This window comes from Salvelinus namaycush, chromosome 9 (assembly GCF_016432855.1).
Source record: "Salvelinus namaycush isolate Seneca chromosome 9, SaNama_1.0, whole genome shotgun sequence".
NCBI lineage: Eukaryota > Metazoa > Chordata > Actinopteri > Salmoniformes > Salmonidae > Salvelinus > Salvelinus namaycush.
The window spans coordinates 40,460,175-40,475,693 of record NC_052315.1 but is presented as its reverse complement, the minus strand read 5'-3'; the positions used below and the strand labels follow the sequence as shown (position 1 = coordinate 40,475,693).

The 15,519-nt window shown below is 41.3% G+C and overlaps 1 protein-coding gene across 1 annotated transcript in view; it reads left to right on the top strand.

The window, feature by feature from the left end:
- The window catches only part of LOC120054064 (ubiquitin-conjugating enzyme E2 N), a 22,705-nt gene extending 7,186 nt beyond the window's left edge, over positions 1-15,519 (top strand). Inside the window, exons 2-4 of the mRNA XM_039001435.1 lie at positions 6,498-6,744; positions 13,497-13,637; positions 14,163-15,519. Of these exons, the coding sequence (XP_038857363.1) occupies positions 6,498-6,744; positions 13,497-13,637; positions 14,163-14,209 (435 nt within the window). The 3' untranslated portion in view covers positions 14,210-15,519. The remainder of the gene's footprint in view (positions 1-6,497; positions 6,745-13,496; positions 13,638-14,162) is intronic.

Sequence of the window (15,519 nt, the reverse complement as noted above, 5' to 3'; positions counted from 1 at the left end):
TTTTGTTGGCATTTACCTATGTCCCCATTACCAGTAAAACATAATCAAAACCTATATCTTTCACTTACTTGCTGTGCTGTTTCGTTGTTCATTTGTTCAGTCTCTTCCTTGTTCACATGTCAAGTAGTGAAATTTCAGCTCTGTCTGTCCGTGGCGCCTCTTCCTTGGTGCGCACTGTCACGTTGTCCGTGTCCATATTTTCCAGCTGTGTATGTAACTTTTCACATAAACCCGGTTTCTGTGGGAGGGGGAAAAATTAAGGAACTTGTCTGTCGGCCCTGCATTGAAGACCAAAATTGGTTAAAGAAAAGTGTGATGAATATAAAAATAAACCATTTTAATTTAAGGACCAAAAAATGTACAGCTGTGCCGTATAGATTGCAAAATAGTTGGCAATAGTTTTTCGATGTACCGATCCCATGGCACATGGTTTATGAACTGATAAGCAAAACGACGCCAGATTCAAAACTTTGAATTTTTCTAAATTATTTTACAAAATTCTTGCAACCAATAGAATGTTATATGGGGGTTATAACCTTCCCAGTTCTGCAGGTTTTGCTGTGAAGAGACTGAGTCATTAGATAATTTGTTTTGGTACTGTCCATATGTAGCTTGTTTTTGGTCACAGGTCCAGGAATGGATAAAGAATTGCAACATTTACCTGGAGCTAACGCTGCAGATAGCAATACTGGGTGATTTGAAAAGTCATAGTCAACCGATCAATAATATAATACTTTTAGCAAAAATATTTCTCTAATTTACAATCTGTATAAAATGAGAATAGAAAGGTTCAGAACTTTTGTGAAGCATCACAGCACAGCACAATCTATGGCAAATAGAAATCCAATATGGATGGTGTTAAGCGATGGATGGGAGGGGTTGAATGAAACTGAAGGGTGGGACTAATAACAACAAGATAACAAATGTAAAATATACTGTGTCTGTAAAATGTATGTAAGTTAAGAACTTTTGTGAAACAGCACAGTTAAAAATATATGGCAAATAAAAATCAACCTGGATGGGCATCAGAAATAGATGGGAGAGGTTGAGGGTATTGTATTTTCTACATTGTACAACAATAGTGAAGACATCAAAACTATGAAATAACACATGGAATCATGTAGTAACCAAAAAAGTGTTAAACAAATCCAAATAAATGTTATATTTGATATTCATAGTAGCCATTCTTTGCCTTGATTCTCTCAACCAGCTTGAAGGAGTTCCCACATATATGCTGAGCACTTGTTGGCTGCTTTTCCTTCACTCTGCTGTCCAACTCATCCCAAACCATCTCAGTTGGGTTGAGGTCGGGTGATTGTGGAGGCCAGGTCATCTGATGCAGCACTCCATCACTCTCCTTCTTGGTCAAATAGCCCTTTCACAGCCTGGAGGTGTGTTTTGGATCATTGTCCAAAACACATCACACCACCTCCTCCATGCTTCATGGTAGGAACCACACATGCGGAGATCATTTGTTCGCCTACTCTGCTTCTCACAAAGACACAATGGATTGAACCAAAAATCTCAAATTTGGACTCGTCAGACAGATTTCCACCGGTCTATTTGTCCATTGCTCGTGTTTCTTGGCCCAAGCAAGTATCTCTTCTTATTGGTGTCCTTTTAGTACCGTTTTTTTTGCACTCTCTTCTGAACAGTTTATGTTGAGATGCGTCTTACTTTTATTTGGGCTGCAATCTGAGGTGCAGTTATTTTAATGAATTTGTCCTCTGCAGCAGTGGTAACTCTGGGTCTTCCATTCCTGTGGCGGTCCTCATGAGAGCCAGTTTCATCATAGCGCTTGATGGTTTTTGCGACTGTACTTGAAGAGACTTTCCAAGTTCTTGTAATTTTACGGATTGACTGACCTTCATGTCGTAAAGTAATGATGGACTGTCGTTTCTCTTTGCTTATTTAAGCTGTTCTTGCAATAATATGGACTTGGTCTTTTACCAAATAGGGCTATCTTCTGTATACCACCCCTACCTTGTCACAACACAACTGATGGGCTCAAACGCATTAAGAAGGAAATAAATTCTACAAATGAACTTTTAACAAGGTACACCTGTTAATTGAAATGCATTCCAGGCGTCTACCTCATGAAGCTGGTTGAGAGAATGCCAAGAGTGTGCAAAGCTGTCATCAAGGCAAAGGGTGGCTACTGAAGAATCTCAAATATAAAATGTATTTTTATTTAACACTTTTGGTTGCTACATGATTCCGTATGTGTTGTTTCATAGTTTTCATGTCTTCACTATTATTCTACTATGTAAAAAATAAAGAAAAGACCTTGAATGAGTAGGTGTCAACTTTTGACTGGTACTGTAGCTGATATAATGAGAGAGCATGAAAATTAAATTAATCAAATTGGAGATCTTACAACTAGACATCAAGGACATTTTCATTTTTGAGAATACAACACCTGCACATTAGAGACAGAACCCCTTACCCTCTTTATTGCAGGATTGTGATCATCATTGACACTAGTTCAATTTGAATAGTAGTTTAACAATTAAAACATTTTAAACGCATCAAAGAATCAACACTTCATCACTTCAAAATGTACAAATAAGTTAACTCGTATGTAGTCTAAACAACAATAGAACATTGAGTAGTAACAAGTACACTATTATTACTGAAGCATCATTTCAGGTGAACAAAAACTCCATACCAGTGGTAGCCAACCTTGCTCCACTGATCCCTATCTACTGGGTGAGCAGACTTCTATTCCAGCCCAGCAATAGCACACTTGATTATCAACTCATTAGACCTGATAAGTTGAATCAGGTGTGTTATTGCTGGGCTGAAACAGAACCCTGCACATTGAGGACCTCCAGCAGGTTTGGCATGCTCAAATTGTAATAGGTTTATACATTGTGTGTGATGAACTGTATTTTTGTATACAATGTTTGCTAACGTAGGTAGGCCTACACATATAACCCATGGAATATAGGATATACCCAAGCTTTCTTGGGATATTCATTAGGACCTCTCTTCATCTGCAAACAGGCTGTCGCAGCTTTTCATATCGGAGGAAAGAAAACATCACAAAGAAACATGCTTCATTATACAGCACTGTTATATTATGTTGCTAATATCTGTCCTCAAAGTTTTCCCCTCTAGGGACTGGAACTAGAGAATATTTTCATAATGTCCTCCCACAAAGTTACCTGCCCTATCCAGTAGCTAGCCTAGGCAGCCGCATGGTTTCCCAAACTCGGTCCTGGGGGCCCCCTGGGTTCACGTTTAGTTTTTTGCCCTAGCACTACACAGCTGATTCAAATAATAAAAGCTTGAGGATGAGTTGGTTATTTGAATCAGCTGTGTAGTGCTAAGGCAAAAACCAAAACGTGCCCCAGGACCGGGTTTGAGAAACCCTTGCCTAGGCTATCCAGTAGCCTATACGCTCCCTTTACTGACAGCTGGAGCTGCATTTTCACCCTCTTCCATGGCTGTTATCTAATGCATTTGGAGACTGTTTTAAATTTACAATGATTACATCAAGATAGCTAACTTCCTTTTTAGCTAGCTGATTACATTTAATTCACTTAGCTAAACAGTGTAAAGTTAGCTAGCTAGCTACCAACTTGAGTTAGCCTACAAAGTGGCCTACTATAGCAGGCTAGTTAGCTAATAATAGGTCGAGGGAATTGTCCGTAGAGCTCTGAGACAGGATTGTGTCGAGGCGCAGATCTGGGGAAGGGTACAAAAAAATGTCTGCAGCATTGAAGGTCCCCAAGAACACAGTGGCCTCAATCTACACACAATACCCCATAATGACAAAGCAAAAACAGTTTTGTAGAAATTTCTGCAAACGGAAATATCATATTTACATAAGTATTCAGACCCTTTACTCAGTACTTTGTTGACGCACCGTTGGCATTGATCGCAGCCTTGAGTCTTCTTGGGTATGACGCTACAAGCTTGGCACACCTGTATTTGGGGAGGTTCTCTCATTCTTCTCTGCAGATCCTCTCAAGCTCTGTCAGTTTGAATGGGGAGTGTCGCTGCACAGCTATTTTGAGGTCTCTCCGGAGATGTTTGATCGGGTTCAAGTCCGGGCTCTGGCTGGGCCACTCAAAGACATTCAGAGACTTGTCCCGAAGCCACTCCTTTGTTGTCTTGGCTGTGTGCTTAGGGTCGTTGTCCTGTTGGAAGGTGAACCTTCGCACCAGTCCTTGGAACCTTCTCCAGAGCGCTCAAGGATCTTTCTGTACTTTGCTCCGTTCATCTTTCCCTTGATCCTGACTAGTCCCCCAGTCCCTGCCGCTGAAAAACATCCCCACAGCATGATGCTACCACCACCATGCTTCCCCGTAGGGATGGTGCCAGGTTTCTTGTCCCATCTCCACAGAAGAATTCTGGAGCCATATCAGAGTGACCATCGGGTTCTTGGTCACCTCCCTGACCAAGGCCCTTCTCCCCCGAATGCTCAGTTTGGCCGGGTGGACAGCTCTAGGAAGAGTCTTTGTAGTTTCAAACTTCTATTTTTTAAGAATGATGGAGGCCACTGTGTTCTTGGGGACCTTCAATGCTGCAGACATTTTTTTGTACCCTTCCCCAGGTTTTTTCTCTGACATGCACTGTCAACTGTGGGACCTTATATAGACAGGTGTGTGCCTTTCCAAATCATGTAACATTAATTGAATTTACAACAGGTGGTAAATCAAGTTGTAGAAACATCTCAAGGATGATCAATGGAAACAGGATGCACGTGAGCGCAATTTCGAGTCTCATAGCAAAGGTCTGAATACATATGTAAACAAGGTGTTTTATTTTTATACATTTGCAAGAATTTCTAAATGGTTTTTGCTTTGTCATTTTGGGGTATTGTTTGTAGATGGATGAGGGGAAAAATATTTGGTGCATTTTTTAATAAGGCTGTAAGGTAACAAAATGTGGAAAATGTCAAGGGTCTGAATATTTCCCTAATGCACTGTATTGGTATTTTAGGCTACAATGGGAAAATTAGTAGGCGAGTGAAGAGGAATAGGCCTAGGTCTGTAAAAGTCCATCTTTGTTGCTGCACCTGTCACAGGTGTCACCCTGCCTCTTGCATTACCATAAGGCCGTATCAGATTGCTTATGCTCAGTCATGTTGAGAACGGTGTTTTTCTCCAGGTCACAGCCAGGGCCTAAAATTAACACCCACCACCTGTCGATTTTGTCATTGGCGTGTAAAATGTTTACTTCACCAGCCACGTTGGCGGGGGTCAGGGCTCCACAGTGTGAGCATTTCCACTCGTATTTTTTAAATAAAAATAGTCAAGTATGATCACGTTTACAGTAAAATAAATGCTGCACTAGCAGTTTTCAAAGTAGTTCCGCCGTTTTTGTTTCATAGCTGGTAAATGAATCGCACAAAGTCAAACTACGAATCCTATATAGCCTATCCCACCTCGCGCTGGAAACACTGCCTGGCTGGTGGCTGTGCGCACTTAAAGAGCTGTGCAATGGTATAAAAGTTGGTCTAATTTACTTGAAACGAAAGTCTACTGAAGTGAGACTTTGTTTCTTGCCTATTTACATTTTGTTCATAAACTAGGTTGTTTTTCTGTTTCTGAGTTTCAAATGCTAGGTAAGAGAAGACAACGCTGCTGCTTGTCAGACTCAATCTCACAGGTAGAAACATGACTCCAGTCGCGCTACCACGGTAACCTCCCGGCCTTAAAGGGGCAGGTGAAGATTTTTGTCTCGTGACATTTTGGTTAAAAGACTCAGGTCACAGAAACATTTATTATTCGATATACCACGTTAGTTCTTACTAGTAATACATATATTGTTTTCAAAACATTACAGAGCATGCGCATCTGTTGTTTTTATGTTTTGTTGGTGTAATCTTTGTGCACCAAAAGATTTTGGCTGTTAAAAAATCTGAGTGGCTGGTCAATTTTAAATCTACTTGCCACATTGGCTGGTGGACCGAAAGGTACATTTTATGCCCTGGTCACAGCCCTGAGCCTGGGGGAAGTTGCCTTCCATGATGAGCTAGTCAGCCTACAAGATGTACTCTTCAATCAACCACTGAAGATTGAATTTATTATATATATATATTTTAATACATAAGGGTGCTCCAGCCGGTGACGCCTCCACATTGATGGGGAAAGTCAGCCCTAGTTGTCACCTGGGTTGTATTCATTAGGAAAACATTTTGGAAAGTTTTGCATCGGAAAACAAACATTTGTAGACTTAGCTGCCTGATATTCTGCTTTAGACTGTATTGCAGCCAACTATAGAGCCACTAAGCGTAGTGACGCACTGCTAGCGGTCTAGTAGGAGGCGTGGGCCAGGATAGGTTAGATGTTTTGGGCTGTAGGCAATGTCTTTGAAAGGTTGATCAGTCCTAACACTAAAATTTGAATTTTGTGGTGGATTTTCTTAGTATTGTAAGGGATGAGTAAGCAGTGGAACAATCGTACAAATGTGCCTGCTGAACAATGGTTACCACCACAAGATTTGCATTTAGGCCTAACGCTGTTTGTATTTCTGTCGTTTGTCAGGAGACTCAGCGCTTGATGGCGGAGCCTGTCCCAGGCATCAAGGCGGAGCCTGACGAAGGTAACGCCCGCTACTTCCATGTGGTCATCGCCGGGCCCCAGGACTCGCCCTTTGAAGGTGGCACGTTTAAACTTGAACTCTTTCTTCCCGAGGAATACCCCATGGCAGCTCCAAAAGTACGCTTTATGACCAAAATATACCACCCCAACGTAGACAAGCTGGGAAGAATATGTCTAGACATATTGAAAGGTAAGGGGTGCTTGACTTGCGTCATTTTACACCGACATGGTAGCCTGACATCCAAACAGATTTTGCTGTTTCACTGTTGTTTCAGTTCAGGTTAAGTTAATCAACAGTGGGCCATTTTACTTGCATATGCAACTAAATATTTTGCTGTGCGACCTGGAATTGTTATTTAGGAGCGCCTATGTGCCTAGGAAAAAAATCACCCAGGCCTCTTAGTGCCACTGAGAATACACTGAGCACAGATTTATGACAGTCATGCTTGCACCATTACTACAACTAAAAATGTTTTTCTTTGTGCGCTCCTACATTGTTCAACGTAGGCGCACACATGCTCCTTGTAAAAAATAAATAAATAAAAGTTCAACATGGAGCGCAATGTTCAGTCTGGTGGCGAACGGTTTATAGTGTCCTTTGCCGCCGCCTGTCGGACACTGTTTTCCCGCAGTTCTGTTAACGGCGGTGAGGGCAAGTGTTTGGCAGGCGGTAGCAAAGGACGCTGTCTATCGGTGTCAACTCTGCTAGCTAGTAAGGAGGACTCTGGGAGGCGGGGGAAAAAAATCTCGGGCTGCAGTTGCACGTTGTCTCGCTCTCTCCATGCTGCTTTCCACACACACAGATTAAGCCCCGCCCCCTGCCACTCAAGCAGCGCAGAAGGGCGGCAGTTGTTGCTCCCCCACTTGTATTCAGTCTGCATGGTCAATGCAGACCATGCAACAACATGTTGATGACAACGATGCAGATTTTTTGCTTTGCTTCTTAGTATAAATCCACAAGGGTTCTATAGTTACACTTAGTTTGTGTATCTTACTGTCTGCAAACAGCTAGTTTGTCTTTTCTTAGCAAGTTGTGGCTAACAAATCGTTTTAGCCGCTAATGTTTATAGCTAGTTAGCTGGCTATCTAACAAATAAATGTACTGAGTCAGAGCTAACGTAGCTAGCTAATACAGCCTGATACATAAATCCACATTTTTTTTGGGGGGGGGGGGGTGCAAAAGTATCTTCTAAATAAAAGAGGAATAGGCTAAGCATGAATGTTAGCTACATGAAGTAGCTAATAGAAAACATTTAATGTAGCCGAAGATTATAGGGTCCCCTAGGAAACACTGACCAATGAGTTCCTACCCTGACCAATGAGTTCCTACCCTATCACAATAACGCCTCCCTGGGTTTTTCATTCTTTATCATGTCTAACAGCACTGTATTCAAAGTGCCTGCTATTATATACTATCTACCTCATTTTCGAACGTTGCTATGGGCACAGTCAAACAACAGGAAGTCAGGGATTTGACTTCCACTTTACTTCCCTACAGAAGCCTGCCGGTGGAAAACTTGCCAGAGTCAATTATTTGAAAGAGTAAATTAAGTCAAATTAAGAAAGAGTATAAAAGTCAAGTAAATAAGTATGTGATATTTTTATATTTATTTCATTCAAGTTCGCTAACGTTAGCTAGACTTACTAGTAGGCTATTTCTGTTGTGATGATAACGTTAGTTGTGTTGTGTCATCCATCCACCAAGCCAATAACTATAAAGGTAACTATAATGAAATACTATATGCTACATAACTATAAAGGCATCCACACTAGAGGAAGGTTTATTGTTCTACAGTCCTACACCTGTCAATCCACTGATCAACACATCCTTCTGCACGCTGCCTATTAATCAAGTGTTAACACAAGACCATTCATGAGTTCTCTAGCTGGTTCAGACCATTCAGTGCTTTCAGGATGTGTTCATTTTTCATAGTGACAACTGCAAATAATACTTCAATGTACATGTAGGCCTAATGAAAAATAATCTAGTAACTTGTATTTAAATGTAGCAATTCAACAACAAACGCCATTTAGCCTGCACATCTTTTACAGCATGTCATTGCTTCGTTGCAAGTGATTTCAATTTTTCTAATGGTTGTCAGTTCCTTTGGGTCTTTGTTTTCACTGTGCTCATCTCTGTATGTCCTGTGCAACTATTTGTAATGCATCAGTGCAATAATTATCGTAACTGGCCAAAAGTGATCACACCAATGCATTTTTTCTCCTCGACTAGCATATTCTATGCTGTAGGCCTGTTATACATTCAGCAATTAGCAAGCCTGCCTCATTCCCCGAATAGGCAATTAGGCCTAGTATAAAAATGATCTAAATAAATGTCCTATAGGTTTTGTAGCCTATAGCTTTTCCTGAGATTTCACGAGAAGAGGAATGCCTATTGCGGAGAGGCTTGCGTAGCCTATAGCCTGTTGGCCTGGGAGCAGCTGGAAGAGAGAGCCTAGAAATGTGTAGCCGAAGTAAGGAGCTAAATATTTGCTAGACATTAGACCATTCATTAGCTAAATATTAAGGCTAAAGGCTTAATATTTACCTGTCAAAATCCAAGAAATGGCAGATCTGTAGTGCGTTCCTCCAGGCTGCGCTCTGTGGTCACCGGGCACGCAAATCTCCACTATTGACTAGGCCTATGTTTTTAGACAAGAAAATGATTATACCTGGGCTACAACAACACAGTGCAATGAGGAATTTATTATTGTTATCAAGTGAGTATACAATTATTTAAAATTGCGGTGATGTAGGCACATTTGAATAACTACTCACACATCCTGTTTTGTTTCATGCCGAAATAACTACAGTGCCTTGCAAAAGTATTCACCTCCCGTGGCGTTTTTCCTATTAAGTTGCATTTCAACCTGTAATTTAAATGGATTTTTATCTGGATTTCATGTAATGGACATACACAAAATAGTCCAAATTGGTGATTTTGTTGTTTCAAAAAATTCAACAAAAAAAACTGAAAAGTGGTGGGTGCATATGTATTCACCCTTTTTGCTATGAAGCCCCTAAATAAGATCTAGTGCAACCAATTACCTTCAAAGTCACATAATTAGTTAGATTGCACACAGGTGGACTTTATTTAAGTGTCACATGATCTCAGTATATATATACCTGTTCTGAAAGCCCCCACAGTCTGCAACACCACTAAGCAAAGGGCACCACCAAGTAAGCGGCACCATGAAGACCAAGGAGCTCTCCAAACAGATCAGGGACAAAGTTGTGGAGAAGTACAGCTCAAGGTTGGGTTATAAAATAATATCAGAAACTTTGAACATCCCACGGAGCACCATTTAAATCCATTATTCAAAAATTGAAAGAATATGGCACCACAACAAACCTACCAAGAGAGGGCTGCCCACCAAAACTCATGCACCAGGCAAGGAGGGCATTAATTAGCGAGGCAAGAAAGAGACCAAAGATAATCTTGAAGGAGCTGCAAAGCTCCATTGCGGAGATTGGAGTATCTGTCCATAGGACCACTTTAAGCCGTACACTCCACAGAGCTGGGCTTTACGGCAGGGAGGCCAGAAAAAAAGCCATTGCTTAAAGAAAAAAAGAAGCGAACACGTTTGGTGTTTGCCAAAAGGCATGTGGGAGACTCCCCAAACATATGGAAGAAGGTACTCTGGTCAGATGAGACTAAAATGTAGCTTTTTGGCCATCAAGGAAAACGCTATGTCTGGCGCAAACCCAACACCTCTCATCACTCCCGAGAACACAGCATCATGCTGTGGGGATATTTTTCATCGGCAGGGGTGGGAAACTGGTCAGACTTGAAGGAATGATGGATGGTGCTAAATACAGGGAAATTCTTGAGGGAAAACCTGTTTCAGTCTTCTGGAGATTTGAGACTGATGGAGGTTCACCTTCTAGCAGGACAATGACCCTAAGCATACTGCTAAAGCAACACTCGAGTGGTTTAAGGGGAAACATAAATGTCTTGGAATGGCCTAGTCAAAGCCCAGACCTCAATCCAATTGAGAATCTGTGTTATGACTTAAAGATTGCTGTACACCAGCGGAACCCATCCGACTTGAAGGAGCTGGAGCAGTTTTGCCTTGAAGAATGGGATAAAATCCCAGTGGCTAGATGTGCCAAGCTTATGGAGACATGCCCCAAGAGACTTGCAGATGTAATTGCTGCAAAAGGTGGCTCTGCAAAGTATTGACTTTGGGCAGGGGGTGAATAGTTATGCATGCTCAAGTTTTTTTTTCCTTGTTTGCTTCACAATAAAAAATATTTTACATCTTCAAAGTGGAAGTCATGTTGTGTAAATCAAATGATACAAACCCCCCAAAAATCTATTTTAATTCCAGGTTGTAAAGCAACATAATAGGACAAATGCCAAGGGGTGTCAATAATTTCGCAAGCCACACTACATAGGCCAACAGCCTAGGCCTGGTTATGCAACCATTTGGATCAGTTTGGGTCTATTCTCGACAGTTTGGAAGGACCAGATAGGTACATTGGCAGACCACTCATATGGTATAGGCCTATTTTGTCAGGATGTGGCCTATTAAGATAGACCTACTATAGGAAAATATGGGCTTCTCCTTCCAACTGCCCGCCCATTAATTCTATAGCCTATGTTACATTCAGCAAGCAAGAGCAAGCGTGCATCTGTCCTCCAATAGGCTATTAATAGGCTAAAGAAAATATGTCTAAGTGTCCAACAAGCTTTTTGTAGTCTGTCTTTTCCTGGGAATCCACAAGATTTAAAAGGAATAGCTGTGGCAGCGGAGAGGCCACTTGCGTAACAGAACAATGAAGACAGACTGGCTCGAGATTAAGCCGATGTTGACCACACCGCTCGCGTTACGTGCACGAGCGTTGGAAAATAAATGTACATGTTATTCAATCATTGCATCCAAACTGCTTGCGCGGGTCAATGAGCGTCTGCCTAGCCAGGCGTTAAAACGAGCATCTGTGTAGCCAGGCGCTAAAAACTTGGTTCCAATTTGTGACGCGCTGCAAGTCCCGCCTCTCCCATCTCCTCATTGGTTTTTAGGAGCATATACCCACGTGGGTGATTGAAAAATGAACTGAGATCCACACTCCAGTCCAGTTGGTGGTGGTAATGCACCTTAAAGTTGGTTGCCAACCGGCATATAAAGTCCAAAGAAGACTAAAGGAGGAGAGATTACTAGAAACAAATTCTGTTTACTCTTTTTATCTGTGGATTAATTGTCAAAGTAGAGGAACTTGTGCATTTCAGGTAAAATAACAACCCAATGTTTATATCCCAGGACAAATTAGCTAGCAACAGCAACCTAGCTAGCTAAATTGCCATGAATGTTTAATGCTTTTCGACCTGTCCCCAAATTAATATAGTTGGTTCAGAGTTCGTTTTGATATTTCAACCTGTGTCCTGATCGTGTCTGGTGTGGATGAACAAAATCAACATGCACATGATGGCAGACGCATGCACGCGCCCAGTCTAGTCAGCATTTAAGAGCCAATTTATGCATGATCCGAAAATGTGGTCAGAGGCGCCAGATGGAGGTTGTGACTCAATTGCGGAGACAGTCAGAGGCCAAATTGAGGTCTGTACCGCATTGCCGTGCGCCTCTCAAATGTTTTAACAATGCAGAGGGCTCCGTATAGCTCTGCATTGACATGATTGGTTGATGGTAGGTGAGGGCGGGAGGTCCTGTATTAACACAATCTGACTTCCTTGACAACTTCCTTTCCCAATAGCACTGCGCTGCTCGGAGAAGCGCAGGAAGTATGAATGCCCAGAATTTTGCAGAGGCCGTATCACCATAAATGCTGCACGACCAATGCAGATGTCGGATTGACCATGCAGCACCTTTAAGTTAGACGCGTATGCATATTAGCCTATAATTCATAAACTCAATCTTAGGCTTAATACTGCAGTGAATATTTCGTTAATTTACACAGCAAAATAAAAAAGTTGATCAGACAACGAAGTCATAGGTAGCCTATATTGTGTTTTTATTTGTATTTTTTCATCTTTTTTCTCAATCTGCAATCTGTTTAGCCTAAAAGTCCAGGCACATTAGCAGGACAGTAATATGGTGTATTTTGTCATGATGTATCAGCTAATTTCTTGTGGCGTGCATATGAATTATGATAATGCGGGAGCAGGGAGGAAGTTGTGTCCATAGTTTCCGCTTTTGGCTTACGTGTTTTAAGTGTTTAAAAACGTGAGGTGGATAAAATTATAATAACTATTCTATTTCCATCATTTCAACAGTTCACCCAAGTGTTTTGATCAAAGTTAAATTACAACTGCAGTATTTTGTTAAAAATAACACCTAGATTTTTTTTTTTTTTTCAACTCGTGCAGCCCTACGTGGCAGTGTGGAAAGGATCTCAAATGAGTGCAGAATGGAGAAAGACCCATTTCGAAATTGCTTAGAATGTATGTGTTGCCACTCTGGGGTCATGCACAACTCACAAAGCACATTTTGAACTTGTATTATTCAAAAACATCAAATAGCATCAACATTTAGAAAAATATTGTGATATGAAATTTTGGCCTTATCGCTCAGCCCTAACAGATACAGGGGAGATGAGATGTCTTTAACTGTCTGTCACACCACTGCAGCTTCTCTGTATGTCTGTCATACACATCAGTGAGTTCAGGCTCGTTAGTGGGACAGGCCTGGGACTTGTTTCCTGCCATATACCCACTGCATTAGAATCATGTTTGGCCTGCGAGCGCTATGAGGGATTTTCCTTTTTAATCTCGCCCAAAAGATCAAGGGCCTCTCAGATTCAACTTTTGACCTCCCACTCAAGCCGCATATCCCCATTGCTGTGACATGCCCCATCGCTCAAAATGGGTACATAGCTCAAACTTCTCTTCCTCCCTCTATCCCCTTTTTCTCCTCCCTTCATCCCTCACTTTCTCCCCCTCCTCATTTGTACTTTTTTGTTTTCTTATAAAATCTCCTTTCGCAGATAAATGGTCTCCAGCCTTACAGATCCGCACAGTCCTGCTATCAATCCAGGCTTTACTAAGCGCTCCTAACCCTGATGATCCTCTAGCGAATGACGTTGCGGAGCAATGGAAATCCAATGAAGCTCAAGCCATAGAGACAGGTGAGTCTTGATGAAGCCCGGCTCTGAGCAGTGAACTCCTCCAAAGTGCACTCCTACTCACTCACCACAGCCACTTGCCTGGGTCATGTTTGTTGTGGCACACAACAGAAAGGGGAAATTAACTTGTATTTTTAGACAAGTCCAGGTCGTTTCTCCCTGTTTCAGTCCATGTTCTTGTGTGTTTGGTGCCCAGTGAACAAAAACTTGTTCAAATTTTACACAGTAGCTCAGTTTCTCAATGCAGCCTACCATTCAGCCAATCAAACACTGATTAATATTGGTGCTGATGCTCAATCTTACTGGTAACTTTAGATTCTACACCTTATGAACTCATGACTTCTTTTGATATAATCATTTAATTTGTATATTGTGGGTTTTTTACCCTGTGGCCTATCCTGCAAAGCAAGTACACATGTGATGAAGTTACAACTTGAAGCCTCAAGGATTCTACCAAAAGACTAATAAATAACTGACTCACTACACTTGCTTTCTGAGCTCATCTCTCTCCCTTATTTTGTGTTGCAGCCCGGACATGGACCAGGCTTTACGCTCAGAACAACATAGAAGTGTAGAAAAGGTGAAAAAAGCAGAGAGAAACCAAGCGGGAAGTCAGTGTGAACACACATTCCTCATCTTCTGCCAAGACCACCTCTTCTTTCTAATTCATGTGCATTTAAAGGACACCATATTGGAGGGGGGAAAAATATAATTAAAAAAACACATTTAAGGAATATTTTTTTTAAAAGCTAAAAAAAAGACCAGTGAATTTGATATAAATGATCATAAGAGAAATTGAAAAGCCTTACTTGTCGTCTTTGTCATAATTCAGTACTGTTCAGATGCATCGGCAGATCTGACTCACCACCTGGTTCTTTTTCCATTCATTTTGGAGGAAACCAGCAACATCCGCTTTAATGAGCTTCGTACAAAAAAAAATATTTAAAAATAAGTGTATCCCATGTTTGTTTCGTGGGGGAGGGTAAGATTTATTGTCCAAGATTGCCTAACTTTTTACTTTTCTTTTAACTTTGTTGTCGCTCGTGATGCTGGTTGTTTATTGAAAGCAGCTGATTAGCCCCAGGTAGACACACCCTTTGAGACAGACTATGGATGGACTCATTCCTCTGTAGAAGGCCTACTAGCAAAACGACAACCTAGCTCCTGCTAAACCACATCTCTGACTTGAACATTAAATACAAGTAACAATATAATGACTAAATAATTCATCTGAGCCTGCCATCATCACGTTTAACTGTTGCAACCGTTGTCGATGTAGAGACCCTAACGTAGGCTTGGAACCTTTGTGTGGGAGAGCGGTAGGGATGGCGGGGACAGGAATTCCATAATTTCCTATAGTTTTAGGAATATATTTTATTCTCATGTCTTATTTTATTTGAATGTTTTCCTGACATCAGCCTACTACAGTGGAGGCTGGTGGGAGGAGCTATAGGAGGACAGTATCATTGGAATGTATCAAACATATGTAAACCATGTCTCTACTACTACTGACTCTCTGGCTACATGGCTCTTTTAGCTTCTTGTTCTTCCTGTTTGTCACAATCTAATGTTACAAGACACAACGGTTGACTTCCTCCCCATGGCATTTATTTCAGAAATAATAAGGGAGGGGTGCATTGGAGTTGTCAGTTCGGCAGTGTGTGCTGAGGGGAATTGTGTGGGGAGATTGGGGGTAAGGGAATGGGGGAGATCACTGAACAATATTTGTCAATATTTGTTTTTGGTTTGAAAAGTCTTTATTCAGTTCTCTGTATATTCATTATTTCTATTGAGGGGAAAAATGTTTACCTGCTCTGAATGGTATGAAAACAGTCCACCGGTATTCTTTTTTTCTGTAAATAAAATCTGTTGATTAATAAGAAAA